General features: G+C 38.2%; 2 protein-coding genes across 3 annotated transcripts; both read right to left on the minus strand.

The window, feature by feature from the left end:
• Positions 1 to 1186: 1186 nt before the first annotated feature.
• On the minus strand, positions 1187 to 16275 carry slc7a5 (solute carrier family 7 member 5). Its single transcript, XM_057329968.1, has 10 exons — positions 15476 to 16275; positions 12271 to 12396; positions 7877 to 7982; positions 7665 to 7709; positions 7412 to 7535; positions 6953 to 7056; positions 6631 to 6727; positions 5635 to 5784; positions 4253 to 4430; positions 1187 to 3607 (listed from the first exon to the last, which is right to left on the minus strand). Exons 1-10 carry the CDS (start codon positions 16047 to 16049, stop codon positions 3552 to 3554), a joined length of 1560 nt encoding a protein of 519 aa, XP_057185951.1. The 5' UTR covers positions 16050 to 16275; the 3' UTR covers positions 1187 to 3551.
• A 3620-nt stretch (positions 16276 to 19895) lies between these two features.
• ca5a (carbonic anhydrase Va) lies at positions 19896 to 27688 on the minus strand. 2 transcript variants are annotated; one of them, XM_057329620.1, is made up of 7 exons: positions 27193 to 27688; positions 25033 to 25230; positions 24568 to 24686; positions 23564 to 23659; positions 23217 to 23279; positions 22871 to 23029; positions 19896 to 22256 (listed from the first exon to the last, which is right to left on the minus strand). In XM_057329620.1, the coding sequence occupies exons 1-7, from the start codon at positions 27332 to 27334 to the stop codon at positions 22104 to 22106; spliced, it is 930 nt and encodes a 309-aa protein (XP_057185603.1). In that variant the 5' UTR covers positions 27335 to 27688; the 3' UTR covers positions 19896 to 22103. The 2 variants fall into 2 exon arrangements, with proteins under 2 accessions (XP_057185603.1, XP_057185604.1); XM_057329621.1 differs by lacking the exon at positions 27193 to 27688 and adding an exon at positions 25604 to 26323.
• Between the last annotated feature and the right edge of the window lie 121 nt (positions 27689 to 27809).

The following is a 27809-nucleotide window of genomic DNA, read 5'->3' on the forward strand; positions in this document are numbered from 1 at the left end:
ACCAGTTTAAGCTGTATTTTCCATGTGCTACTGTTGCTGACATGTCTCTACACCAGACATACTGTCAGAGGGTCATTCGGTGTCTACATGTTAAATTTGACAGTCAAGTTCTATGAAATGGATGGGTTCTCTGTTGACTTTCACTACTGTAGTAGACACATATACGGCCACAGAAAAAATAGAAAATATTTTGCCTTCAGTCAGCATTTCTGGGTGTATCGCGGCAATTCCAGTCCAGCGTCTGTTGAATTTCAACAAAAACAAACCTCAGGAAAGTCATCTAAAAAAAGTGTGAAAGACTGAGAGAATGCAAAGTTGCAAAAGATCTGGCTTATTTCATCATATACTCTTTTATGAACGGATCCTAAAATACATAAAACTGTGTATGGCTCGTAAAATGTTTTGCCTTTAAATTGGTCATTAGTTTGTCTATTATTGCTCTATCAGTGAACAGCTCATTGACTGTTTAACCAACTATGAAGGAACTGTTTGAATCCTGAACAATAAGAAACTCGAGCAATGTTAATCTTTTTTTGGCAGGTCACATGACCCCAGAGTTTTCCTCGGGCCGCGGCAGCTGACCCGACACCAGACCTATTACAGTAATCCTTAAGAGAAAAATGTATTTTGAAGGAGAGGCAGAATAGCACGGGCCAAAATCACGAGCACACTTTTCTAGAATCATCGTCAGTTTAAGGGGAAATCTCTACTCAGGCCACGAGTCACAGGTCATGTTTAATCACGTCATGCATGATGCCGCGAGCAATATCTTTAAACTAAGACCTGCATTCCAGGCTTAAATAATGATTCTTATGTATTTGTAGTTTTTCTTGAATACCGAAGCAATAGTGTTTATTTGTAGGTTTTATCTGCAGTGTGGAAAGATTGAGTTCCCATAAGCAATTATTCATCTGTCTGGAGAAGACTACACAGGCCGGGGACCTGGCTCAACTGGGGGGCAATTACAGATATATAATCATTGTATGCATAATTTTTACTTTTTTTGTGATTAAATTGACACATTATTGTTTAATAGATAATACAAATAAGTATTTAATAATTTTGATTGTCAGGTGGATATTTTTGGAGGGGCCCAAGAAAAATTTGGGAGGCAATGACCCCCCCAACCCCAGCCCTGGGTTGAATGCAGTCATATTTTGACTCTCTGAAACAAAGTAAAAACCACTTCAGAGCAAAAGATGTTTATTTTCTAAAAAATGAAATCAAAGAGTTTTTTTACAGTAGACATACAGTATAACCATTACATCAGAAGAACATGAATTACGAACTGCTTTACAGGTTTATAGAGTATTTCGTCCCTAAATCACAGAAAAGTCGAGAGATTGTTGAACAGTGTACTTACAGTTTACAGACTGTATGTGGCATGTAGATTACACAAGAAATATTCTTCTGTCAAACCCAACTGATGACAGGCTAGGTAAGTGTCGCACGGGAATGTAGTGGCCCTGTGGGTGTAACTGCATTGCGAGCAAAAGATTATTAGAGTGCCAGTTTCACACTGCAGAACTGGAATGCATATGAGGAAAAACGTTATCTATTCAGGATTTCCTGTTTAAAATAAATCAATTTTTAAAGTCAAATTAAACATTTAATAAAAAAATGTACAGAAGTGTTATAATGTTGTAGGTATAGTTAATTTATGTACAGCAGTCGCTGTGATGTCATTGTGCAGTTATCTGGTTCTATACGGTGGAGGGCAGACTCAGCTCATCTGCACTTTCATTAAATATTAATAAGCAACAATAGAGGGTAAACCAAACCATCACTTACAAAAAAACACTTACAGACTTGCAACAAAGAATCCGAAAGCATAAAAAAATCAGTAACAATTTATATTAAGCATTTTAAAAATGCTCTATAACATTATTAAAGCACTAGCTCAATGTAACCCTACAAACAATAAATAAATACATATCAGTAAATGTCAACATGCCTATTTAAATTAGTTCTTGTTGGCTGTTAGTCATACTACTGTAGTTTTCTAAATGATACAAAGCTTCATAACCTAAAATCATAATAAAGTAGATCAACTCAGATCTTCAAAGTCCATCCAACCAGAAACTTGATATTGTTTCTGTATTCGTAATATCAAAGGATGATTTTATCTCTTCCTCCTGAACCTCCCCATGCTCACCCAAAATACTTCACTCCCCCGACCGCAACTCCAACTTCCCAGTCACTAAACTTTCCTCACATCAGCCTTCTCGAACATCTCATTCTCACATGCACACAGATGATTTTGGTCCAGAAGCTAACCAACAATCTTTTTACCGTTTAGCAAAACATTGATAACCCCAAAACACTGCGTCTCTCACAAGCAAAGGTCATTCAAAACTGAAACACAAATGTATATCACAGCAAAATCCGTCCAATTTATCGCCCCGTAAGCTGACGAGGCACTAAAAGATCAAACTTTGGGGGATTCTGATGATTTATTGAAGTGCAATAAAAAGACCTAACTATTGTAACCAGCTGGCAACACTACCAGAATTTATAGCAAATCTGCTATTTGCGGTTTATTAAAAAAATGTCTGTAGCAACCAGACAACTGATTGTGTTTTGTGTGAAAACTCAAAAATGTAAATACAAAAGGAATGAAATAAAATAGCAGTTAATTATCTAAAGATGTCCTAGGGTCCAGTGTTAAGTGCTTGATGTATATTTACTACTGTCAGCACATCTGCTACCTAAAATTATAAGTCATGAAAATATACAATCGGGTTCTAACTGAGGTAACACAAGGCAGAAACAGTAACTGTTGGGCTTGACAGGTATTCAGAAAAATGTCTTCATACTGTACGCATACGCCTTTCACAATAATAAAAATAAGAAGACTGGATTCTTAGTAACTGCATAAAAAAGCATCACTGCTTGAACCTATCAAAAATAAATCTGTTGAAGTATAAAGTCGTATCAACAAGATCTTCAAAAATAAAACACAACAGACAAGGCACAGCAAACGGATCAAACCAGCTGTAGAATAAAGGAAATATGCATGTACTGTATATCAAAAAAATGTTTCATTGCTGACACGATCCGAGATGCAAATTTGTCTGTAAATAGGGGAACAGGAGCTAAGAGACAACGGTGCGTTCCGACAGAATACCGGCAGGTGTTCCGGTCCACGTTCTTCCTCGCATACCATCCGAAACTAAAGTTTAAAGCACAATATAGGAAGCTAACAATCACTCAAACACGCACACAACTGAACAATCACGAAAACGTTATGACACATACCTCAAATAAAATACAAAATTAATTGAAACAGGACAATTCTGATTGAAAGTCATAGAATGTAAAATGTATACAGTACGATACACTTGATTCAGGGCTGATGAAATCTACATCCAAACTGAAATGCTCATGGACTCTTGAAGTCCAAATGCCTCTTGCCTCCTTTCAGATTTTGCCCATGTCAGCAGGTTAAGACTTTTTTCTGTCTCACACAAAGGGGAAATACAGTGAGGGGGTCTTAGGCGGGTACGAGGAGACTTGTGCGTCGTGGGGGAATCCGTCAGTCTGTGTGGTCTTCAGGATTCCTGAGGTACCACCTCCATCATTTTCTGACACATGGCCGTGGAGGAGACTGTAGAAAGACATTTAATACCCAGTTTCACTTAAGAATCAAAATTAATTTACGTAAAGTACAAACGATGGCTTTCCATATAAGTGATCCACATCACATCACATTGCGAAGAACGTTGTGATTGATTATTGTACTGTCCCTTATAGAAAAGGCATGCGAATTTCACGTGTGCAAACACGTGTGGTCACGTGTGAAATACCTGCGGTTTTTCTGTAAGGGGTCTGACGGAATTCTTTCATTAGTGTCTTAACCTTTCACGTGCTCAGACTGTTAATGTTACGGCTATATGGCATCAACATGATGCCTTTTGTAATGCAATGTCGCAATGTCGCAACTCTACAACGGGTCCGGTTTACACATAAACTCTAAATTTTGTCAACAAATTTTCAACGAGTGCCAAATGCATGCATTGCAAGCAACAAGTCCAGTTTGTTTGTTTGGTCGGCTTTTTTCAACACATACCAACAAGTATTTGTCAGACAGTGTAAAAAATAATTCCCAGTAAAAAATGTTTGAAGTTAGCATTTAATACTTGTAAAACATTTGACATTTTTGTTAATGCCTCTGTGAGATTTTAAAAAGAAAATGATTGTGAATAATTGCTTTAACTTCATGACAGAAATGCAAAAAAGGGAAAACGCTCACAGATCAACTGCAACAGCCACTTGGGTTTGCTCTTCCAACAAACGCCGAAGAAGTACACCGGAACTCCCGTGGCGATGATGCCGAATCCAATTGCGCACTCGACAGGTGTTTTCCAGATGGACACCACAATGAGGAACATGCAGGCCAACACAAAGGAAACGGGCAGCAGAATATTCACCTACAAGATAACCACGAAAAAAGTTGGTCTATCGATTCAAAGTGCTCATTAAACAACAACAATATGTGCTTTCATCAGATCATTTGTTTCTGCCAATGTCTGAGTCTTATTCTTCTTGGCTTGTATAATGTTGGAAGGACATCCTGATCTTTGATGTGTTTGGATACAATGGACCTCACAGGGTTCCAAGAACGCTTCAAAGCATCGAATCCTTTTATAACCCTTTCCTGCTATTTTTCTTCCTAACAAGTTCATCAAAGTTCCCCAGGGCAGCTCCTTGGTCTCTTTTGGTGGATTGGATTTGGAATCGTTTGCAAATAGATTAGCCTAAACATAAAATCCACATCCGCAGAAAAAGAGACGATTTCAAAATTATTTTCAGTTTGTCTGAATTTACTATTGTCAGGCGTGTGTTAAGGTAAAATGATCGTTTTTGTTTCATTCTGTGAACTACTAACAATATTTCTCCCATACAATTATTGTTTCGATTTGCAGAAAATGAATACTGGAGAAACAGATCAACAAACAGAAAAGATGCTCTGTATTTTTTCAGACCCCAAACATTCATATTCACTTTTAAGCAATACAACAGTATTATGTGTACATGTATTTAGGAAAAGTTAAAATATTGTTTTTTTATGTGAATTTTCATTACAGTTTTCAAGTGTCTTGTCATGCTGTCAGTCTTTCACGTTGCTGTTGGATGACTTTATGTCACTCCTGAGGTTTGATTTGGTTGACATTCAACAGACACTGGACTGGAATTGCCATTAAACTATCAATGAAACCAACGATCTAGATAAGAATGGCACAGAATGTCACAGACTACATTGTACAGTGAATGCGACAGATACTGGACTATCTCTAATGAGAGCGAGAGACAGTGAGAATGGAAGACTATACGCATTAAGCAAATGGCCTCTTTCACTTCAGTGCTTCCAAACTATCTCTGTGTCCAGCTGATGAGCTGAGGCCACTGAGTTTACTGATGAGAAGAGAGAGATAGAATGTAAATGAATGAGAGAGGGAGGGCAGGGCAGGGCGTACAAAAGGGTCTGTGTGTTACCCGGCAGTAACTGGCTATGCCCCGTTTCAGGCTGAGAATAAAGAAAAATGGCACCGTCCACCCTCATGCAATCCATCCGTGCTGTACGATCTACAGTAAGTGTTCAGCCAATAGGAAAAGACCTGTTAATGAGCTCACCTTAATTGGACGTTCCAGCTCGGGCTTTTTATAGCGTAGCCACATCATGCCGAGAATCGCCATGGCGATGCAGAGCCAGTTGAAGAAGCTGAAGAAGTTGATGACGGAGAATATGTCGTTGGAGAAGGCGTACAGTAGAGTCATGATGCACTGTAAAACGAAGGAAAGAAACGATGGTTGAAGTCCAGCAAGATTGTAACCAAGCTGGTGAATTATTTTGAGGATCCAATATCTCTGTACTTCATCTTTATATTTTTCATACAATCATTCCAATTCCCACCAATTTAGAAGTAGATCATTCCAACCAAACTGTGAACCAGTTTGAATCAAGATTATTATAGATTATTAAACTATGAAACTATGAAAAAATTATGTTAATTGAAATCAAATGCAATATTGGGCTAATTATTATTTATCATTTGAACTAAATGAAAACCTAAAATGATTCTGTAGTAATAAATTGAGACAATAATCTAATAAAAAATTAAAACGGAAGTCAAATAATTTATTTTGTAAAAAAATTAGTATATTAAACAACTAAAATAATATAAAAATAATTTTTAACTGTTTATTTATTTATATTAAAAAAATGAATTGCAATATTAAAATAAATAAATAGAAAAATGATAAAAGCACATAACAATATGGCTAACCCTTTACCTAAAATTAACATTATTATTTACATAAAAATACAAACATATTTTATTTGATTAAAATATTACTTAAACTACAATAAAACTGAAAACAAAACTATAATAACTCTGGTTTAAATGACCGAAACAAGCATCAAAAGAATAATCGGAAATTTATAAAAAGAGCTAAATGTATAACGCTAATATTTCTAACTGTAGTCATTTCTGTGGCTTCTAAGATTTAAATTTTTAAATCAAAGATTTTTGAGCACTTCGAGGCTTCTAAAAGTCCTCAAAAATCTTTGAAATCTGTGCATAGAACAATTTATTTGTGAATAGTGCGAGTAGGGTTTCAGACACTTACAGTAAATATCAGAGATGGAAGTGGAGTCATCAGGTCAGGATGGATCATCGACAGCAAACTGGGAAGATGACCTTCTCTGGACCCCACGAAGAACAGCCTGAGGCGAAAGACAGATGTCCATTAAACCTCAAACTAACTGCCCAGATGAAACCCTTCCCAGATAACCTGATCACCGCTTGCCATGGAAAAGGTTGCAGGGTGTTTCATAACAACAGTAACAAGACAGATCTATCAAATAAACAGAGTAAACGTTGGAAATAGATCTGACTAATGCAACCTCTTCCACGCAGCACACGTATGTGCGTGTCGGTGTGAGTGTTACCTGGATGATGTGAAAAGGGACCCATTCACAGAACCAAAGCACGACAATCCCACAAACACGGGGATTATCCAAGCCATAGGCCCCAGGTGGTAGTTGCCAAAGTCCTACAAAATATGTTTTCATTTAAAGCCTGATGTTAAAAAGACAACAGATCTTCTACACGTAATTCAACACATAACAGACTTTCTGTGCCATCAAAACTCGGTATGCAAATATATGCAGACAAGATGCAATTCAGTATGCAAATTTGAAATGAGGTAGATTTGATTTTGAATCACAAACAATAGAGATCTTCAGCCTTCAATACAAAGTTTATAAAAAAGTTTAAATGATTAAACGTCTGTAAATCCAACTATGTACTGTAGTGAAAAAGAAGAAAAAAGAACATGTATAGAATGTAACTTTTGTTTTATTTTCTGTTTTATTATCTGAAACTGATGTCTGTGTAGCATCACTCACCACAGCAACAGCTTCAGATGAGAGCATTTGATCCGGACTCAGCGTGGTGAAGTAGGCCAAGTTGGTCAGAACATAGACGATGGTGACAATAGGAAGGGATATGATGATGGCCAGGGGCAGATTTCTGTAACGTTAACCAATATTACAACACATTCTTCACCACTTTCGAAAACATTACAATATGTTTTTATTTACATAATACATACTACAACTCTATACATCAACTCTTTCTTTTTGCATATGTTTGACTTACCTGTATGGGTCAATCATCTCCTCTGTGACGAAATTCAAATAATTCCTGGTAAAAGGAGAAACTGAATTAGGAAACTCTATAATGTTATTATTTACATTATGTACTGATTCTGGCCAACATCTTTCTATTGTATCATGGCAAAGATGGTAAAAGCAACTAATTCTTTAACCCTTGTACTAAATGCAAATGTATCTCTAGTTCTGTGGTCGTACCATCCTCCATAGGCAAACAGTCCACTGTAAAGAGCCAATCCGATCTGGCCAAAGTCCGAATTGCTTCCTTTGAATGAATTGGAGGGAAGAAGCTCAACGGTGTCACCTGTTACCAAAACCATAAATGTGAAAGATTACTACATTTAAAACAAGTCCAGTCTCCACAGACTGTGAAGAACATTATGTGTAATAAACAACCAGAGCCAGACATAATATCCAGAGACTACTCGGCAATTCCCACACTATATTATTCCCAATTTCCCATGACAGGAAGAAACAAGATTGTATTTCAATGTAAGGACGTGGAAGGGCGTCTTTCAAGGACGCCTACAAATAAATCAAACATATAGAGCATAAATACAGAAAAGATCTTGAACAAAAAAATGCATTTTCCACTAAATCAACAGATGAACTTTGTGTTGTTTTAAGCCGGGGCCCATTCTCAGGGTCCCTGTGAGAAAGCAGGTCTACGTATGTCACTTCCAAGCATTTTTGTTCGTGATTTTTTGCTTATTTTTATTAAAGAATTGTATGGAATTCAAAGCCAGTCAGTTCACAGGTACTTGTGAATGTCTGTATGCATGATAGAATGACTGCAGCCCACCGGGAACTCATGTGACAGATCAGTGCCGATCAATGGAGGCTAATGCTGCCGGTCACATGACGCAAGAGCCGGGCGAGTGTTTGTGTGACTGTATGCCTGAGGCAGTCAGGCGTGGTATGAGTGAAAGCCTATTTAAATTCTTTGTATAAACTTGAGTATTACAGGCCGAGACTGAGCTCGAGAGGGCCACAGCAGCACAGAGGCGCCCTGATCTTTGCCTGAGAGAAATGCTTAGACAGCAGATCTCAGTTTACATAGCCTCCATTCAGAGGGGTTCAGAAAAACAACACGCAAATCTAAAACACAACAGACAAAATGAACACACGCAGTCGAGTGTGTGGAGTTATTGTCACGTTCAACTAAATGTTAAAACTTTACGTGGCTTTTAGAAATGCTTGATTTTGATTGGTCAACAGAATAAATACAAATTCTAAAGGTAATTTCAAAGGTAATGATCGAGGTCAACCAAACAGTTCTTGGCTACCACTGACTGCCATAATAGGAAAATTGCTTTCTAAATGTCTTTGTTCTGTTGAACACGAAATGAGATATTTTGAAGAATGTAGGAAAGCAAACCGTTCTGGGGCACTTTTGACTACCATTGTCATTTTTCCTACTATGGTAGTCAATGGTGGTTTGGCTACAAGCATTCTTCCAAATATCTTTCTCTGTGTTCATCAGAACAAAGAAATGTATACAAGTTTGGAACAACTCGAGGGTGAGTAAATGATGACAGAATTTTTATTTTTGGGTGAACTGCTCCTTTAACACTAACGTGGCAAAAGGGTAAAACAATAAAAGAAAATAATTTCTAGTAATAATGTTGTTAATAAATGGGCGTGGTCTGGGGAGTGGTGACAGGTTTACTTCCTGTCTGTGGGCATGGCTGGGAGTTAAAGATTGTAGATAAGCACAGGGGCGTCCTGTTGCATGTTTCATTTTCGCAAAGTCTAAGCAACACACACAGGCACGATTTCAAAAATACCCAGTAAGACCTTTTCTGGACGTTTAAGTGAGATAAACCCAGTTACTATTGTCAAACAGAAGACACTTCGTGCGGAGGGAGAGAAAGTGAGCAAGTAAACATCACAGATTAACAGCTCTCACAGCACAACTTCATGAGTAAAATAGGGTGATCGTTGTTTTAGACATACACATCGGAGCATGTTTGCTATAATGACCATATTGAATGTTACTCTTTGCGTCTTAGGTTGAGACCAAGTTTTAATGTCAAATTCACAGGAATCAATACACAGAGAATTTACCAGATAAGCTTCTCACAATCCCTCTGCTTATCTACCTCAAACACACATACACACAAAAGCACATCAAAATTGTCAGAAAATGCCCAGAAAAACGTGAGGTCGATGTGTTATTTATTAAGCACAGTTTTATTATAGGCTCATTTTCATTACTATAATGTAGAGAGTAACAACACAATGTTTAAATTGTAAAGTAAATTTGTAAGTAATGATGATACATCATGGTTTGTTGTTGCGTTTGAACATACTGATTTTAAAAAGCAATTTATGTGTCTGGACAGGATTTAGGTTTATTCCACTAGCAGATACGGTATTTTTGCATGGCGCCAATTGGGCCAAAAAGTGGGGTGAATGTACTTAAATGTCAACACACAATAGGCCTCAAACACACCCAAAAGCAAAGCCAAAATTTACCAGTCTTGACAGAATTTGGGTGAAGCGAGCCAATTGAAAGGCCACAATTCTGGCTCCCAGGCTACAAGATTTAGTTATCAACATGATGAGTCGTAATTTTCTTTCATTAACCCACTTACTCTCTGTACCTACATGTCCACAGGTGTGGGCAGCGAGGGTGGATGGAGTGGTTGGTGGGGAGATAAAAAGAGCAACTAACAATCCATATAATTATATTAACCTGTTCCACCCGCTGACTCACATACATTAAAGGCAACTGTATCGGCGTCAGGTCTTTGTTTGTGCAGTAGACATTGACAGACAGGACCTTTGTGTGGACATTTGCTAATCTACATCTCAGCCTGTAAAATCCTCTTTTTCCCTAAATGTTAATGAAGAACCGAGCCAAACAAATGTGATTAAAGGTCCAGTGTATGAGATTTAGCGGCGTCTAGTTTTGAGGTTGCGAATTGCAACCAACGGCTCACTCGACTACTCCCTTTCCGAAGCACTACGGAGGCTGACACAGGATGAGGATGTCATCGCGTTTTCGCTTTTTTGCCGAATGAGATAACATATTTACGAAACACGTTTTGTGGAGCAGTTTGTCCGGCTACTGTAGAAACAACATGGTGAATTCCCTGCAAGGGGACCCACTGTGTATGTAGATAGAAATAGCTCATTCCAAGATAATAAAAACATAACGCTTCATTATGTAACGTCTTCATACACCTCTGAATACATAGTTATGTATATTAGATTGCATTTCTGTCAATAGATCATCCAAAAAATTACACACAGACCCTTCAAAGTAGCCGTATTTTATGCCTGAAAAGCATTGAAATTTAGTTTGATTTCAAATGAGGTCCAGATATTCACTAAATAATAAATTATAATTAAGTTTCTTTCTTGCCAAACCTAGTCGTATGTTTGCTTTTGTGTTACAAAAATGAAAGGTCATATCGCTTTAAAACAACACCAGGGTGTGAAAAAAACATCTCAATTTTCAACCTGGTGAATTTTTACGAGGTAACTAATTCGTATGAATTTGTATGATGTAATTCGTACAAAAATGCACGATTCTTAGAAAAAAGCAATACCAAGGCCCCACCCCTAAACCTAACATCACTGGGTCGAAAGCAAATCGAACAAAAACGTACGAATAAGATCGTACAAATTCATACAAATTAGCCACTACGAATTCCCGTGAGATTGTGTTGAAATTTTTTGTTAACTATCCCGTTTCAACAACCACTCTTACTTTCTGACCTCATGGCTACTTATCTTCAAGTTAATTCCACTCGGTGACTGTGAACATTTAAACAGAGACTATCGTAGCTCATGTCAAGCCTTTTGGTAAAGCACGTCAGCTGTTACAACAAATCGTTCAATTGCTTTCTTTTATTCGCTCACTGTTTCTCCAGACGGCTGGTGTCTGCGTTGAAGTTTCGTAATGGCAAACAAACTGTCCTGGCTACACATGCAGTAGGTCGGCAATTTAGACAACTCAATTACTTTTGACCTGACTGAACAGCCACAAAACTTGTCCTGCGGTGAAACAGCACACATTCCCTTTATTAGGCCTGAATCTAAACCCGGGCAACGGGACGCCATGACCAGGCAACATTTCAATGTCTGATGCATGAGTCCAGACAACTGGTGAACCAAAGGGGTTTCAAAACGTTAACATAAAAGGAACAGAAACAGAGGAACCAGTTTATTTTATATAACATAATTTCAAATAAATATCGTACGTACATTATAGGGTGTTTTTAGTATGAGTATGAAGCATAGAAGAGCTTGAAAATGTAAAGACTTGTGAAATTGTTCTGCACCTTAGACAATTTTCACCAGGTAAATACTGCACATCCACATTCGTGTAGAATGAGAGAACTTACTCTGAACTAAAATTCTAGTATTAAATATCATAACCACAACAGGAAGGAACAGACAAAAACAATGTCACTGATGCCAAGGTCTACCCAAACACATGCAAATCCTTATTCATATCAGATCTTTGCCTAAACGACAACGTACCATCATACACTATTGCATTCCCTGGGGATCGAACCCATGACCTTGACAAATGCTCCACTAAAAAATTGGTGTACATGTAGGTACTCTGTGTTACCCACCTTTGCCAATCTGCACAAAGCCAATAATGATGATGAGGCCCAGAGCAAGTAGCTTAGCAGCGGCGAAGGCATCTTGGACCCTTGTGGCGGCTTTCACACTGTAGCAGTTAATGGCAGTCAACAACACTGGAAAGAGAGAGTGACAGGAGATCGTTTGTTATTTTTAGTCTCTCACAACAGAGGCTCAGAGGAAGTTAACCTAAATACTTGGTAAACTAATTACGGTAGAATTTGTCAGCCACGCTTTAAACTCAAAAGGCCTCACACGCAAAGTGATGTTTACCTTTGCAGCTGCACATGGGCGCACGCATTACTGTGTTAGTTTTTCAAAGCAACAAGTGTGACTGCGCGCAATCGAGGGCACTTGGGTTCGTTTGACGCCTGAAGAAAAAACGCTGTTTTCTGAACAGTTAAAGTGATAGTTCACCCAAAAATGAAAATTTTATCATCATTTACTAACCCTCTTGTCAAACTTTCTTTCTTCTGCAGAACACTAAAGAAGATATTTTGAAGAATCAAAACAATCAAGTCCATACAGTTGAAGTGAATAGGTACCGCCATTGTTCGGTTATCAACGTTCTTCAAAATATTTTGTGTTGAGCAGAAGAAAGAAAGTCATACAGGTTTGAAATGATGACAGGATTTTCATTTCTGGGTGAACTGTCACTTTAAGTAATGCAATGTGGACAGAGGGGTTAGCCATATCAAACTTGTGTTGGAAATATAAACAAATCCAACCCTTTAGATCAAATCTGTTTGATATGTTTTAAGAAATTTGAACGAAGCAGTTTGAAAGAACCAGAACAACTAGAAATACTAGGCTAATGTATTACAGTACCAGTCTACCCTCTACACTTCAAATTAATCATTCATTTCACAGTCCCAGTGAAATAAAAAAATACAATTCTTATTTTTCATTGAATATTGCAGCGTTAATTGTAAATAGCCTACCAATGTGGGTCATTCTCATTTCAAAATTCATGTGCCCTCATAATCTTCGGTTTAAATGTGAAAATGCAGAACCTCTACAGACTATCCATCTCAAATGACGTAAGTTAGACGGCTTGGGAGGAGCATCTGTTAACTCCTCCCCTTCAACTGTCAGTCTGCTCCCAGCTCTATTTCAAAATGCAATGGCTGTTTTTATACATCCAATCAAGTCGCATTGAAAAAAACAAACCACGTCCACTATTTTTCTCATTTGAAATTCCGTTTCACTCAGAAATGCATCGGAAGTAATAACGATTGCAACTTCCGGTTCACGGGGACTTTAAATGACTCAACTGACTGTGCTATTAGCAAAATGCTAATTAATAAAATTGATGAATAAATACATAAAGTAATAAAAACAAATATAATCAAAATAAATACAATAATTATAATCCACGCAATAATACATTTTTATAACATTCTTATTTTGTTGACGTTATTAGCAGGTATGGCTGCCTTTGTGGTAGCTTACAGACTAAATAAACAGATTCCTCGGTATCATAGAAATCCCGAACTCCTACCTCTTTGGCATCTGAGCTCCCTATAATAAGTCATGAAATGATTACTTCAAAGCCACATTAGCTGTAAATCGGTCAGGGCACCAAACTGAGAGCCAAAGCTTGGCGGCCTTTGTGTAGGCCTGAATACAAAAGGGGGTCTGTATCGGGTAGGACAATTGGGCCGCGATACCCTCACGCAAGAATATACGCACACACTCTTGTATACTACATTGTCTGGAAAAGTAGTCTGCATAATAAACTAGGGACCATCAGGCAGATGTTCCTTCCCGAACCTCCCTAAGGCAAGTATGCGCTACCTCTCAGGGGGTCGCTGCCATGGATACGTGGAGTCCTATGATGCACACACCAATCCTGGAGTCCCTTTTTCAATCATAACCACAAAACAATTGAGAAATGGGTCACGGGACAATGGCCAGCAGCTTCTATGCCAACAGACCCAAATCTTGACTATGGGTATTAACACTGGGTACCTGGGCTGATGAGTGTTTCATTTCAACACACGCAACTTGTTGTTACTCGACTAGAGTTTGAATAGTCTTTAGTGCCCTCGTCATGTGGTTTCTTATGAAAGGATTAGACAGGGCGAGATTACAGCGGATAGTGGGTGCTGCATTTATTCAATCCCTCACATTCACAAAGACGATGCATTCCTGTATCCAAATCAAGCATTCAACTGCAATTAATGAGAAAGGTCGGGAGTACGAAATTAAGCGGGATGAAAAAATCCTGAAAGAGGAAGAGAGAAATATGGGTTTAAATTTGTTGTTCAATTGGTAATTACGGTTTGAGCTAATTCTGCTAATCCTGGCTGGTTCAAACCCTGCGGGAGGGCTGCATTGCTCGGATGGCTGCCACATCACTCCCTCAGCATATTGCCATGAGCATGCATGTCAAAGATCCGCGACTGCAGCACCGCAGGGTTGAGTATATCAACATCGGTCTTTATTCTCACTGCAGGATGAAAACATGATTTACGGCAAACCACTAAAGAAATACAATTAGCACCATAATCATTTGCAATGAGAAAATAATTATGGTTTATACTGATTTTATTATTACACAAGCAATATTAAAAGTCTCTGCGTTAGATTGTTTATTAAATATTTCATTAATTATATCACGTAATTTATGTTATTAATTACAATTATTAAAAAGTATGTAATATATAATGTAATTTTTTATCTTGTGATTTTTTTATTATTATTTTTTTTATATCTGCTCACATTATAATGATGTAAAGCTAATTAATGCTCAAACTTCTATACTGTATAATTGATATTAACAGCGGACATGATTTGCATAAAACCCGCCAAGGTGTGTCTGCGCATGCCACTTCATCCTCGTCCGGATGATGAAATTGTTCAGAATATTTTCAGCATGCTCACTCCCATCGTGTGTGTGTTTACGTATTTTCCCCACAAATGCGCGTTTCAAGATTCATCAAGGAAATTACGAAAGAAATAACAAATACAGAATGAGTATCATGTGAGGAAACTGGACAGCGCTCGAGGCGTAGCGATGAAGCGCGACAGGCACGTGGAGTGACAGCTGAGCGAAATTTCAACGTCTTAACAAAAACCTAACGATTATTAAGGTGATTGTAGACATAGACTTACCCAAACCATCACTTATGTATGATATAGAAATGTGGAAATTGATATCTATGTGAACTAATGAGGTAACAGGTCACTTACGGATGCAGAGACAGGCGACCAGTTTAGCCCCCGTCTCGGGGACCGGGCATACCGGGAAGATGGGCTTGAGGAGGTAGGTTGCGAAAACATAAGCAACGATATACTGCGAGGACGGCCTGATAATGAGAAGCTCGATCCAAAGTTTCAGAAACGCAGGTAGGGAACCGTAAACTTCAAGGATGTAAGCGTAGTCGCCGCCGGACTTCGTGATGGTGGTCCCCAGTTCGGCGTAACACAGCGCGCCTATGGTGGAGAACACGCCGCATATGGTCCACACGACCAGCGACAGCCCGACCGAACCGGCTTCTTTCACCACTCCGGTGGGTGTCACGAAGATACCCGAGCCGATGATGGTGCCTACAATGATGGCCACGCCGTTTACAAGCGTTATAGTTCTTTTGAGCTCGACTGTCTGTTCTCCTTCCGCAGTGCTGATGTCTGCTGTCGGACTTTCTGGCGTAGCTGCCTGCCTGCCGTTTCCACCTCTGCCGGAGAGCATCTTCTCCGTCACCTGCTTGTCGTCTTCATCTCGGTCCGCGGATGCATTCGAACTCCGTTTCTTCAACCCTGACATTTCTTCCTCTATCTCAACAAAGCTGGACGCTTTGTTTTACTGTATCGAAGGTGAAAACGACCGTTTGGAGAACACGTAAATCAGGGCTCGGCTGTTGTACGGCGGTACCGCGAGGTCCGCTCTGACTCACAGAAACGTGGTTTCTGAAGTGTGTCAATGTGTGTAGAAACGTACAAAAGCATCTCCTGTTAGGCCTGCCTCCTCTTTCCTCCTCCTCGCGTCATGCAATCCGCTCTAGTTTCAGTGGTGTATTTATCGCCCTCTAGAGTTTCAAATCTGAGTGGTCCAGCAGGTTTAGCACGTTTCTCACACTGCGCGAGTTTTTCTAGGTTGTGAAATTAGATTTGAACCTCACCTGACGATTTTACAAAATATTCAGACAAAAACCAGTGGCTAGACCACCATTACAAAATACTGGCCCCAATATTTGTTGAAACACTTAAACTAAACGAAGATTAGAAACGTTGCCTCAGGAATAATCTGAAATAATTTCACATTGAGGCACAGAAATGATTAACTGTCTGCGCGTCCGTGTGTGTGTGTGTGTGTGTCTATGTGTGTTAGAACGTGTGCATATTGTGTGTTTTGTATGTGGGTATGTCTGTCTTCTGTGTTTTCACCTTTTTCTTGTTTTTACAGGTTTAACTTTAATTGTTTTGCTTGTAGTCAATATGTCTCATGTACAGCTGCTTTGTAACAATGAAAACTGTAAAAAGCGCTATATAAATAAAGTTTCATGATTCGAGGTGAGAAACACGGATACACGGACAGAGGACCCAAGTGCAGACGGGAGGTTAAACAAGACTTTAATAAAACAAGGACAAAACAAAAACCCACGATGGGGAACATAAAACATGGAAACAGGAACAAGGACTAACTAGACTAAGAAATAACACTTGACATTAACCACAATATACTAGACTCACTACAGCACATGACCTCGCCACGACGACACAAACACAACACAACAGTACAATGATCCAGCACAGGGCAGAAAACACAGGGACCTTATAAAGGGGACGAATCAAGAGGGAACAGGTGTGGGGCATGAACTAATTAACAATCAATAACGAGGAGACGAAAGGGCGGGAACAAAGACGCAACACCGGAGAGTGGAAGGCCAACAGGGTCAAAACACCTCTCTCCACATAAAACAAGAGGTTCTGTCATGGCTCTGCCACAAGATCAAGAAAAGCAAGACAAGATGGGGCAGAACCATGACATAAAGTTGAGTTGAGAGTTGAAAAAAATAAATAAAATGATAATAATATAAATAATAATAATTAAAAAAATCAACTTCAGGCGGGAATACAAGACTTTTAAAATCTGAACAGATTTTTAAAAAACTAGACATCATACACTTGCAGAATTTTTTAACGTTTGCATAGAAAACAATACATGATCAAATCTGCAGACGGGCGCAGACTGTCTGCAACAACTCCAGCAAAAATCTGAGCAAAAGTCTTGTAGTGTATTCCAGCCATTAGCAACATAAAAAATAAACAAAAACATTTTTTTTATTTAGAAAAACAAAATAATTGCTAAAACTTAAACAGAAATTTTGCCTACATAAAAACTAAACATTTAAAAATAAAAGCTAATTCAAAATATTTATAAAACTACAGTAAAATTAAAAATAAAACTATAATAACTCAAAGAAATTTCTTATTCAAACCCTTGGCATGTTTATAACGTCTGGAAAACGTATGAAAAAATAACAAAGTTTCCCCGACTAATTTCCTGTTTTCAGGTAAAGGTGCTTATCAAATTATGCCAGATTCCCAATGGGCTTTAAAGATATTAGTTTCCAAATTAAACAAAACATCTTAAATTTCATCTCTTCGTTTCTAGCTTTTGTGTTTCATAGACGCGTGGGACCATGCCTACAAGGTATCATTCTCGGAAGACTTTGGTACTCTGCAGGGGAGGGCTAATTCTTTTGAACCACAGGGTTAAAAGTTTCACATCAAGGCATATTTTGGATTTATGTTAAAAGTCCGACCAGCCTACGTTTGACACCTGCACTTTTCTGTGGGTCTCATTTACATATCGTTTAGTTTAACCTCCCTTGTTACAGAACTAAATTGAATATGTGGTTTATTGTTATTTCAGCTTAAAGATGAAGGAGATAGCAGGGGACTTTGTGTTTAATAAGTTTTGTGGGTAATGCTGTGTTGAGCTTGCAGATGTAAGAGTTCGGTTTTCTTCCTCAACGGGAGAGATGGGCGTGGGTGACTCAGTTCTCTGGCACCACAAGGGCTGGTTATCATTAAAAGAAAAAAACAAGGTTATTATTAAATGTAAAAGAGAAAATGAGGCAAGAGGTAATAATGTAACCAAAATCATTAAACTTGTTTCAACACAACATTCAAGTACGCACTATATGTGTTGGAAATTTGTATTATAGCACAGAACCCTATAAGAGTCCTGTTAACAGAACCAAGAGTAAACTCCAAATCCGTTTGATCTAAAGAGGAAAACAGTTGGAATAAAGTTCTGAGAAACATCTTAAAGTCATTGGTTCCTGTTTATAGAAGAGCAATGGGACTGAATGGAGTTTTCTTTTTGTCTAAAAATAACCTGCAAAATCATTGAACATGCAGAACAAAACCATAAAAGAGGAAGAGGCTTAATTTTAGATGCTTTCATCCTTGTCCCCTATTCAGGAATGCCTGATTATCAGTCAGAAACGGCTGTATGGGACTCTGTGGATAAGGTCCGGACCCCAGAAGGTGCCCACCATCTCTTGAGATACTCCACAGCTGCAGAAGGTCTTGAGCACCTTCTTCATCACAGCTGAGAAGAGTTTTGCTGCTCTTCAATCAGTTTACCTCTATAGTTTGTTTTTCATGCAGTGCTCAAAGAGCTCGTTCCCAAACTCTCTCACACAATGATGGGAAGCCATGGTGTGTGGGATACGCAAAAACCCAGCGTCTCATACCATTATATAAGTCACACAGCCAAGAACAACAAACACAGAACGGAATCTTTTTGAACCAAGTTTGAGACAAAACTCAATACAGGTTCCCCAGCTTCTTCAAACACCCACATCCTTGCCCTTTTTGCTGTTTTGTCTTTAAAGGTGCTATCTAGTCCGAACTAGTTTAGACCTTGCATGCCAAAGGTTCGGATATTTTGCCTGGAACCTTCTCCAGTGCTCAGAGGACAATTGACGGCAGCCATTAATATAAAGTGAGTACTCAAAGGACCTTTGTTAATTCCAGAAAAGGCACCTGCAAGAATCCTCCCTATTACAGTATATTATCAAAACCATTTTAAGATCAAATGTGACGTGCACTATAGAAAAAAGTTCCAGATGTTTTATTGTTATAAGATGCCATGTTCACTTAAATGATAAACAAAACGTACAAATCTAAGATACTGTAAGACAATCTATAACTTCAGAGTAAAAAGAGAAGTTTGTTAAAAATGCTGGGTTATTTTAAACCCGCGTTGGGTCAAAACGGGACAAAATAAAACTGGGTTAAATTAACCCAGCAAATGGTCTATTTGACAACCCAGAATTTTCGTGTTGAAACAACCCAACAGTTGGGTTTGTCCCTTTTTGACCAACGCTGAATTGAAAATAGCCCAGCATTTTTTTAGACTGCTGGCAAATTCAGTCGTTAAAGGAAAAGTTCACCTGAAAATCAGGTGTTATTTTTTACCCACCCACATGATGTTCAGCATGTTTCAAGACCTCACGGCATTTTCGGGAACACAAATAAATATATTTTAGGCAAGATCCGAGAGATTTCCAGGCCTCCACATAGACATCATGGCTATAGTTGTTGTCAAAGCATACAAAAAACTAACATACAGCCAATCATTAAACAAACACACATGTAAAGAAAAAATGTATTTATTATTTTTTACACATAAAATGATAATACACAAACATTTCAGACAGTATGAATGGGAGGTTACTAAGCAGTTGTTGACATTCAGGCACCTCCTATGCAGAGTCCACCAAAACATGTGCCTTTTAATGCAGCTGAGCCGGACCTAACAAGCATTTTGGTGCATGCTGTGAATGCAGGGATGGGGCCTCCATAAACCTCCGGCACCACCCTCTTACCCTGTCTGAATCCCCAGGGCAGAATCTTGTATCCGCCCAAAAGTAAAACAAATAGTGACCCATATAAAACGGAAACGTGAAGGTTCGATTACATAGTAAATACAACAATACCTTTCGCACACGGTGGAATCCAATCATGTTAAGTTTTGCATACTTTTAGATCATAACATTTATAAAAGTTACCACAAGTATATAAGTGACCATTTTACAAATGAGTTGTAAGCAAAGTGGCAGTGAAGTTTTAGTGTTATTTTTTAATTGAATGAAGACCTCAAGGTAACTAGATCGAAGCCAAATCATACCAGAAAGATTTCAGCCGTGCAATCCTATCAAGAATATCAATTTGATGTTCATTTAAATATTAAGAACTGCAATGCATAATTTAAACCCAAACAAAAGATCCTTCACAAGCTATTCACTCCTGCTTCAATAGGAAAACACTGCGCCTCCCTCCTGATGCGAAAGAATGTTCCCTACTTTTTAGACTAAGGGCACAGAGTAGCTGAAAACTCGTGCAGGTGGAGGGAAGAGCTCCCAACCGTCCATATCCCAGTGTTTGTACAGTGCAAATACAGCTTTCCAATCTACTCAGCATCACTCTGAATTTCAGCCATCGACCCGGTGGAGAGAGAACCAGGTGGCCCATTCAAATGGGAGGCCATTTTAGGGAGAGTTTATACAAGAACGTTGTTATTCAGCCATAACAAAAGACCAGCGTCAGTTGGCAATGAAAAAAAACTGCACATCTCCGTAGCAATTTAACTTTGAAGCATCTTTTCAATACCAAGCAAGAAAACTCCATCTCTCCTCAATAGAATTCTCACAACTTGCATGCATACAAGTAATAACATGTCTCAGTACCCTATTTTAATATTTTTTGCCTTATTGCATTTACAGGATTTTTTAGAAATTGCAAATGGAATGCCACGAATGAGATTCAAATACCAATTGGTCTTGCTGTGCTTCCCAATTCGATATTGAGTGGTCTCCCATGCGCCTCTAGTGGAGAAATAAGGTCCCTCTTTTAAAATTGTATAATGAAATACAGTGGAAAACACATCCAAGTGACCCGGAATAAATTCTACAAGACATTCTTATATACAAACCTCATCTCCGCTACAAATGCACTTAAAGTCCCAGAAACAGCGTAACAACAATAAACGTGAGCTTAATCGATGAGATGAGACCAACAAATGGTAAAAAAATATTGTACTGCATGCACATATTTCACCCAGATGCAAATGTGGCCAAAGACATTGTGCGCTTGATTTGTTGATTACATGAAATTAATGGAGAATAAATCATCGTACAACTTTAAAGGCACTATGGATGATAATAACCTGCTCTGATAATATTGAAAGTACAATAATGCTAATAATTTAAAGAATTGTGCGTATTAATCTACATCACTCTACATCTCATATTACCAGTGCACCTTTTATAAAGATTATACTTCTAGTCTTAAACATACTGCACTATTGAAAATTGAAAATATTGAAAATACTTCGTTAAAACGATTATAACATCTTAAAAGTCAAAGGCATTGTGCAGTTTCATGCTTAAAAGAAATTCCCTCAGACAGTAAACAAGTTTGCAATTAAACTAAAAGTGCTGAATTAAAACTAACTAGACTAACTAGAAAGCATGTGTTGTAATCTGTCAGTTATCCACAAGAGGGGGCGTTTTATCCTCAAAAGTGAAAAAAAAAACTCGCCAATATTTTGACCGAGGCAATGCTGTGTTACGTTTTGAAAATAAAATCCTAGATTCAGTACTTGTACAAATACAGCAACAAACACCCTTCCGATACTGCACTCATTTGAGAACACTATACCTTTTCTAATCCCTTTCAACCTGTTAGATGAGTGTGTAAATGAGAAAATCCAGTTTAAGACCTTGATTGATAACAGAGTCTCCGGTAAAAGTAACAACTGAGTTTGTGCTTCTTTTAGACGTTAGGTTGTGAATTTGTGTTGTTACTCCATCGATGGAGCGTCCTGTAGGAAGGGGGTGAAAGAGGAACGGACGGCCCGTCCTTTCAAGTCCTGCTGGACGCGGAAGTTGTTGACCATACTCTTCTGCACCTGCTCCTCTGCAGATGTAAAGAGCAAGCTGCGAAACACTGCCAACTGAGAGAACGAGAGAAGTTTGTGAGAGAATATGTTAATAAATATACAACTGAGAGTTAGAAATGTAAATGTTTATTGAATGAGATTCATTCAAAGCCATTTTAAAGTGACTATAAACACAGCCGTGATCTGTTTTAATGCAATGGTAAACAAAAATATTTTAAGGATTATATAATTATTATATTGTTTTAATGATTACATATTATATCTTTCAAATTATTACTAAAATATTTCTGTTATTGAGCATTGGTGTTTCTTATAATGTGTTGTTGGTTCTAAGTCATTTTGCCCGTTTAAGGGGGGTTCAGACAGATGAATAAACAGACGTCAGCAGTAAACCAGATGAACTTTCCATTCCATTTCCCAGGTTACCATGGAGCAGGGGAACAAATGACGAACAGCCCACCGGCCGAGTTAACAGCCAGTGTCAGAAAGCTCTCAAAGTCTAACTTTATAACTCGCTTATTAAACCAAAATATATAGTTTTAATCTAGATTTGTCCAGAGAGGTATCCTTTCAACTTTAGGAAAGTTAATTTCCTCCTTTAAGATTTTCTATGGAAAATCACCCCTCAATTTCCTGCCTCACATTCCCCAAAAATATTAGTCTCCTACCTGATCATGACTGACTTCAATATGCTGTTTCATTATGATCCACGTCACGGCCTCCGTGAGGGGAGGGGTGGTCAGAGATCCCGCGTAGGTCCAATAGTCATCGATGTTCTTCGGGAGAAGACATGCGGGGTCGAACTTGGTGAACTCTACCACGCTGTCCTAGTTGGGACAGAGATATTATACTATTCACAAAGCATTTTGTAACTACAAATGCTTCTAAAAGTGAACTCAAATCTAACAATGTGAGATTATTCTTGCAACAAGATTATTATCTCAATAAAGCACAACAAATGCGTGGCTCAATGTGTACCAAACATCTACTTTATACTGTTTTTTGCTTCTTTACCTTGTGTCTGACGGCAGGCAAGGCACCCACCAGTTTCTGCAAACCCTCATGCCTCTTTCCAACCTGTGAAGACAAAAAAATGCTTTTTAAAAACACTACAGTTCAAAACTTTATGGTAATTTAAGAAAAGTTTTGCTTAATTAAGAACAAAAGTAGACTTAAAACTATAGAACGACCCAAATGTAACTTTTAAAAATTCCAACATCAACATTTGATTATATTTCATATTCATATATTTCAGCATATTTCAGTTCCGGCTATGATGGGCTCTTATTGGCTGCTTTTTCATCAGTATTTAGTTAGTTTTCTTTTTTTTAATGAACTATTTTATAAAAAAGTTGAAGTACCTTCAAAAAGACTCCAATAACAGCCAGTCCATTTTCTTCCACAACAGCCTCTTCAAACAAACTGTACTTGTCAGAATTCCAGTGAACAATGTGAAGCTGTTTGTAAAGAAAACAGATACACACCCATACTACTGTGAATACGTATAAATGTTGCATTCCTTTCCCATAATGCATTTGGTTTGATTCAGTTTACAACTATACTCAGTCCTTCTTTCATAACTTCATAGTCAAGGTTTGTCTTTTTGGACGTTTTTCTTCCGAAGCACAATGGCTTGGACACAGTCAAAACCATGGAAACAAATGCGTGCCTTTAATCCAGAAGTGGAAAATAAATGCACTTTACGCAATAGAGGATACATTTACAGGACTGAAATATGAGCTCTTTTGCATGCACACACACACGCGCACACACACACACACGCGCACACACGCACACACGCACGCACGCACACACACGCGCACACACACACAACACACACACACAACACACACACACACACACACACACACACACACAAATCATTACAGCAACAAGAGTGTTGAGAGTTTAAACAAGGTCACATTCTCAACGCCAGTAACACACCCGTCTATAAATTATGAAACAGTTTAAGTGACAATAGTGCATATCCAGGTTCAGTGCCAAACTGTCAATCAAATGTCTTTAACAGTCAAGCAGCAAAAATAGAAGGATGTTTAACTATAATGCCTCCGCCCTCTGTAACGCAAGAGGGGAGTATTTCCTTCTCAGAAAAAAATGACGACTATAAGGCCAGAGACTGAAAAGATGTTTTTTTACTTTCGATTAACCAAACATGTTCAATTTTTTTATTTGAAACTTTCTCAATTTTAAAGTATATACCAAAATGAAATATTAACAAATACACATGCATGATTATGACAACAACAACAAAAAACCTCTGATTCATCATTGCATACATGATGCAATGTTTAGACAGAAAGAGCAATGTTCACGAGTTCATTTTTTGGGTGTGGGTTAAGGGTACCTCAGCAGGGTAAAGGCGTCGATCTATGGAGTGCTCTGAGCCCCAGGCTTTGTTCTCCCCCCAGTGGAAATGAAACTGACACAGTCTGAACTGGTCCTCCAATGGTCCTCCCTTTAAAGCTGAAGCAAATTTATTTTAGTATAATTTACAGTCTCTCACAACCCAGCACGATTTGTTTTACCTTGTTAAGGTTGATTTACTGATCGATTTGAAAAAATAAATACTTTTATTTTGCAACAAAATAAAAGCAAGATCACTATTTGTCAATGTTTGAGAAAATTAAGATGGTAAAAACACAACACAACACATTTTGTAGAGATTATTATAGTTTAAACCATTTAAACCAACACAATTCCCATTATAACTATTAAATCTATAGATTTCTTTCCGACGGGAGGCTTAAACCACAAAACTAAAAAAAAACTAACATTTTATCATAGTTTCTGACGAAACAGTGCGACTTACTGGATTTGTCGTTGGTGTCGTCATACTCCACAAGGAAGGAGTAGCCGTTGTTCCAGATCTGCTGGCAGCTCCTCGGGTCGTATTGCGCTTTCAGGGGTCTGAGCCGCGAGTCAAAGACGCTTTTGCGCACCGTTATGTCAATGGGCGATTGTTTGTCTCCACCGGGAACCGCGAGAGGCTCCTGCCACATCGGATGCACTAAAACGAAAGAAGAAAAACGGCCAGGAGATAATTTTCAGTCACAAACACAACGGTGTCTCAAAAGCCCTGCGTCTTTCCATATACTGAAACATCTTTTTTCTGCGTTTTTGGGCATTGCGCGTCTTTGACGCCATTAAAATAATTAAGATAAATAAACCTATCTGAAGGACAAAATGCTGCCTACGTAGACAGCCCAAATAAAAAAATGACAGAATTATCAATGCGGTAAAACGCGTTATAGTAGTAGGCGTACAGTACAGTACAAGATAGATAGATAGATAGATAGATAGATAGATAGATAGATAGATAGATAGATAGATAGATAGATAGATAGATAGATAGATAGATAGATAGATAGATAGATACTTACAATTTAAAGAGCAATACGCCGCCTCGTGCATTACGTTACACATTTCTTCTAAAAAGCTTTAAAAAATTTAAAAAACTTAAACAACTAGCGAGGGAAAACGAAAGCGAGAAAACGTAGGGACTCGGCCAACGAGCTGTACTTTTCGCCTCACGAAAGAAACAGTCAAGAGAAAAAAATGAAACTTCCTCCTGTGATTTGATGACTCAAATAAAAGAAACGGACAATAGGAATGTCCTGGGAAAATTTAAGAGAACAAACAGGAAGACATTCAGCCGGGTTTCAAGACATCTTTATGAATGGGCATGCCCTAGACATTACATCCTTGAGCAAACAAGAAAGAGACCTTTATACTTCATGAATCACAAGTGGGGAAGTTAAGATTATGGTCACATGCTTTCGGGTCCACAAAAGGAATGAAATGTATAAACTGCCAGGGAATGTGACCAGCAGGGCTTTCATTGGATTAAAATACTACACAAGGCACTTTACTATAATTCCTGACAGCCTTTTAAATGGTCTAGCAGATTACAATTGTGCAAACGCAACATCTAACTATAGCCTTACAGTATAGTCTTCGATTAAATATGAACCAAATGCACTCTTTGATTAAATGAGTTTACCCTGTTATTTTCTTTACCACAAACATGGAGCTGTCATACTACTGTACGTCTATAAACATTTTATTACTTTATTGTAAATGTTCACCTGTTTCCGCGAACAGGCTATTACACTTTAACATTTACTTTCTGTGATTTCAATCCGACTTTATGTGCTTTTCAGATAATCTGGGTTTAGATAAGATAACAGCACACAATAGAAATACTGTGCTGTAAACAGCTACTGGATTTGCAGGAAAACTACAAGCACAAATTATTATTTATAATAATAATATATATATATATTATAATATATATATATATAAATATATAATTATTTACTATTTTTATTGTTTAAATTGATTGAATTTTGGTCAAATGTATCCCCTAAAACTAACAAAAAGAAATTGTAGCATTTACACTGCTTTTCTCTAAAATTGCTCTATTGTCTAATAACTGCTGTTTAAAATTGCTCTTACAGAGATGCTTAATAACACTTAATGACACAATGTTTCTCATTTGACATACCGCATCCTTAGGGCTGGTTTCGTTCAAATGTTCTTCAGATATCATAAACATAACCCTTATGTCAATGGGCGGGGCTTGTGGAAACACGTCAAAACATGAAACGTATACAATTTATATATAAAAAACATTTAAAGTTTTACCATAGAAATTAATTAATATACTAAAGCTGTGCTGGTACAATCAATCTTTCGTCATTCTGATCATTTACCATCAAGTCTCGTGTAAACATTCCTGGTTATGCAAGACCCGGAAGTGTAAAGAATCGGCGCAGGAAGGCGTTTTCTGATAAACATTCCAGATGTGACTGCATAATCATCAACACTGTCATAAATAGCATTACAACAACACTAATAAAACGGGGTTGGAAATTTGCGCACAAGCTGTTTATTAAAAGAATCACTATGTGGCCACAACCAAAACAAAAGCCACCTGACAAAAAAGTCAATTTAAAGAAAAAAAACTTACATTGGGTCGAAGCAAGTTTGCTGGAGCAGAGAGACAGGTTGCATTTCCGAGCAGGTATCCAACGCTGGCTCCTAACTTGTCTCACTAAACGTATGTGGATCTGCCGACCGAGAGGAGATACGATAGCTGTCAGTGTCACCATGTTGCGTGCTGTTTTCCTTTATGATAAATGAATCGCGCAGGACCTTAAAACAGACCAAACGCTGTGCTCAAAACTCGATTAATAGGTGGTGTCAAGGCACGCCATGTGAAATTAAGTCCTTTACGTGCGAGCTTGTAGCCAAACTTGTAACAACAAACCACAACTTGCCGTTGATTGGCGGATGAATGAAAAAAGGCTGCAACGCCCACCAAAATACAAAGAGGAGCTAAATGTTTCCAAAACTCTTTTTTTCTACTCGAAACAAAAGCTCACAAATAGGTTGTCTGTGGATGGGCAGATTTAAATACCCCAACGAAAGGGGAATAAAATGGAGGACGAAATCCAGTCGCCGGTGTGTCAGGCTGGGGGGTCGTACAGCTCAATCCAATCAGCTTCATCCAAAGCGAGGCGGAGGGACATGGCTGGACACTGACATGGATATTTTAAATCACATTACTTATTTTAGGGAATTCTT

Source organism: Triplophysa rosa, linkage group LG3, assembly GCF_024868665.1.
Source record: "Triplophysa rosa linkage group LG3, Trosa_1v2, whole genome shotgun sequence".
NCBI lineage: Eukaryota > Metazoa > Chordata > Actinopteri > Cypriniformes > Nemacheilidae > Triplophysa > Triplophysa rosa.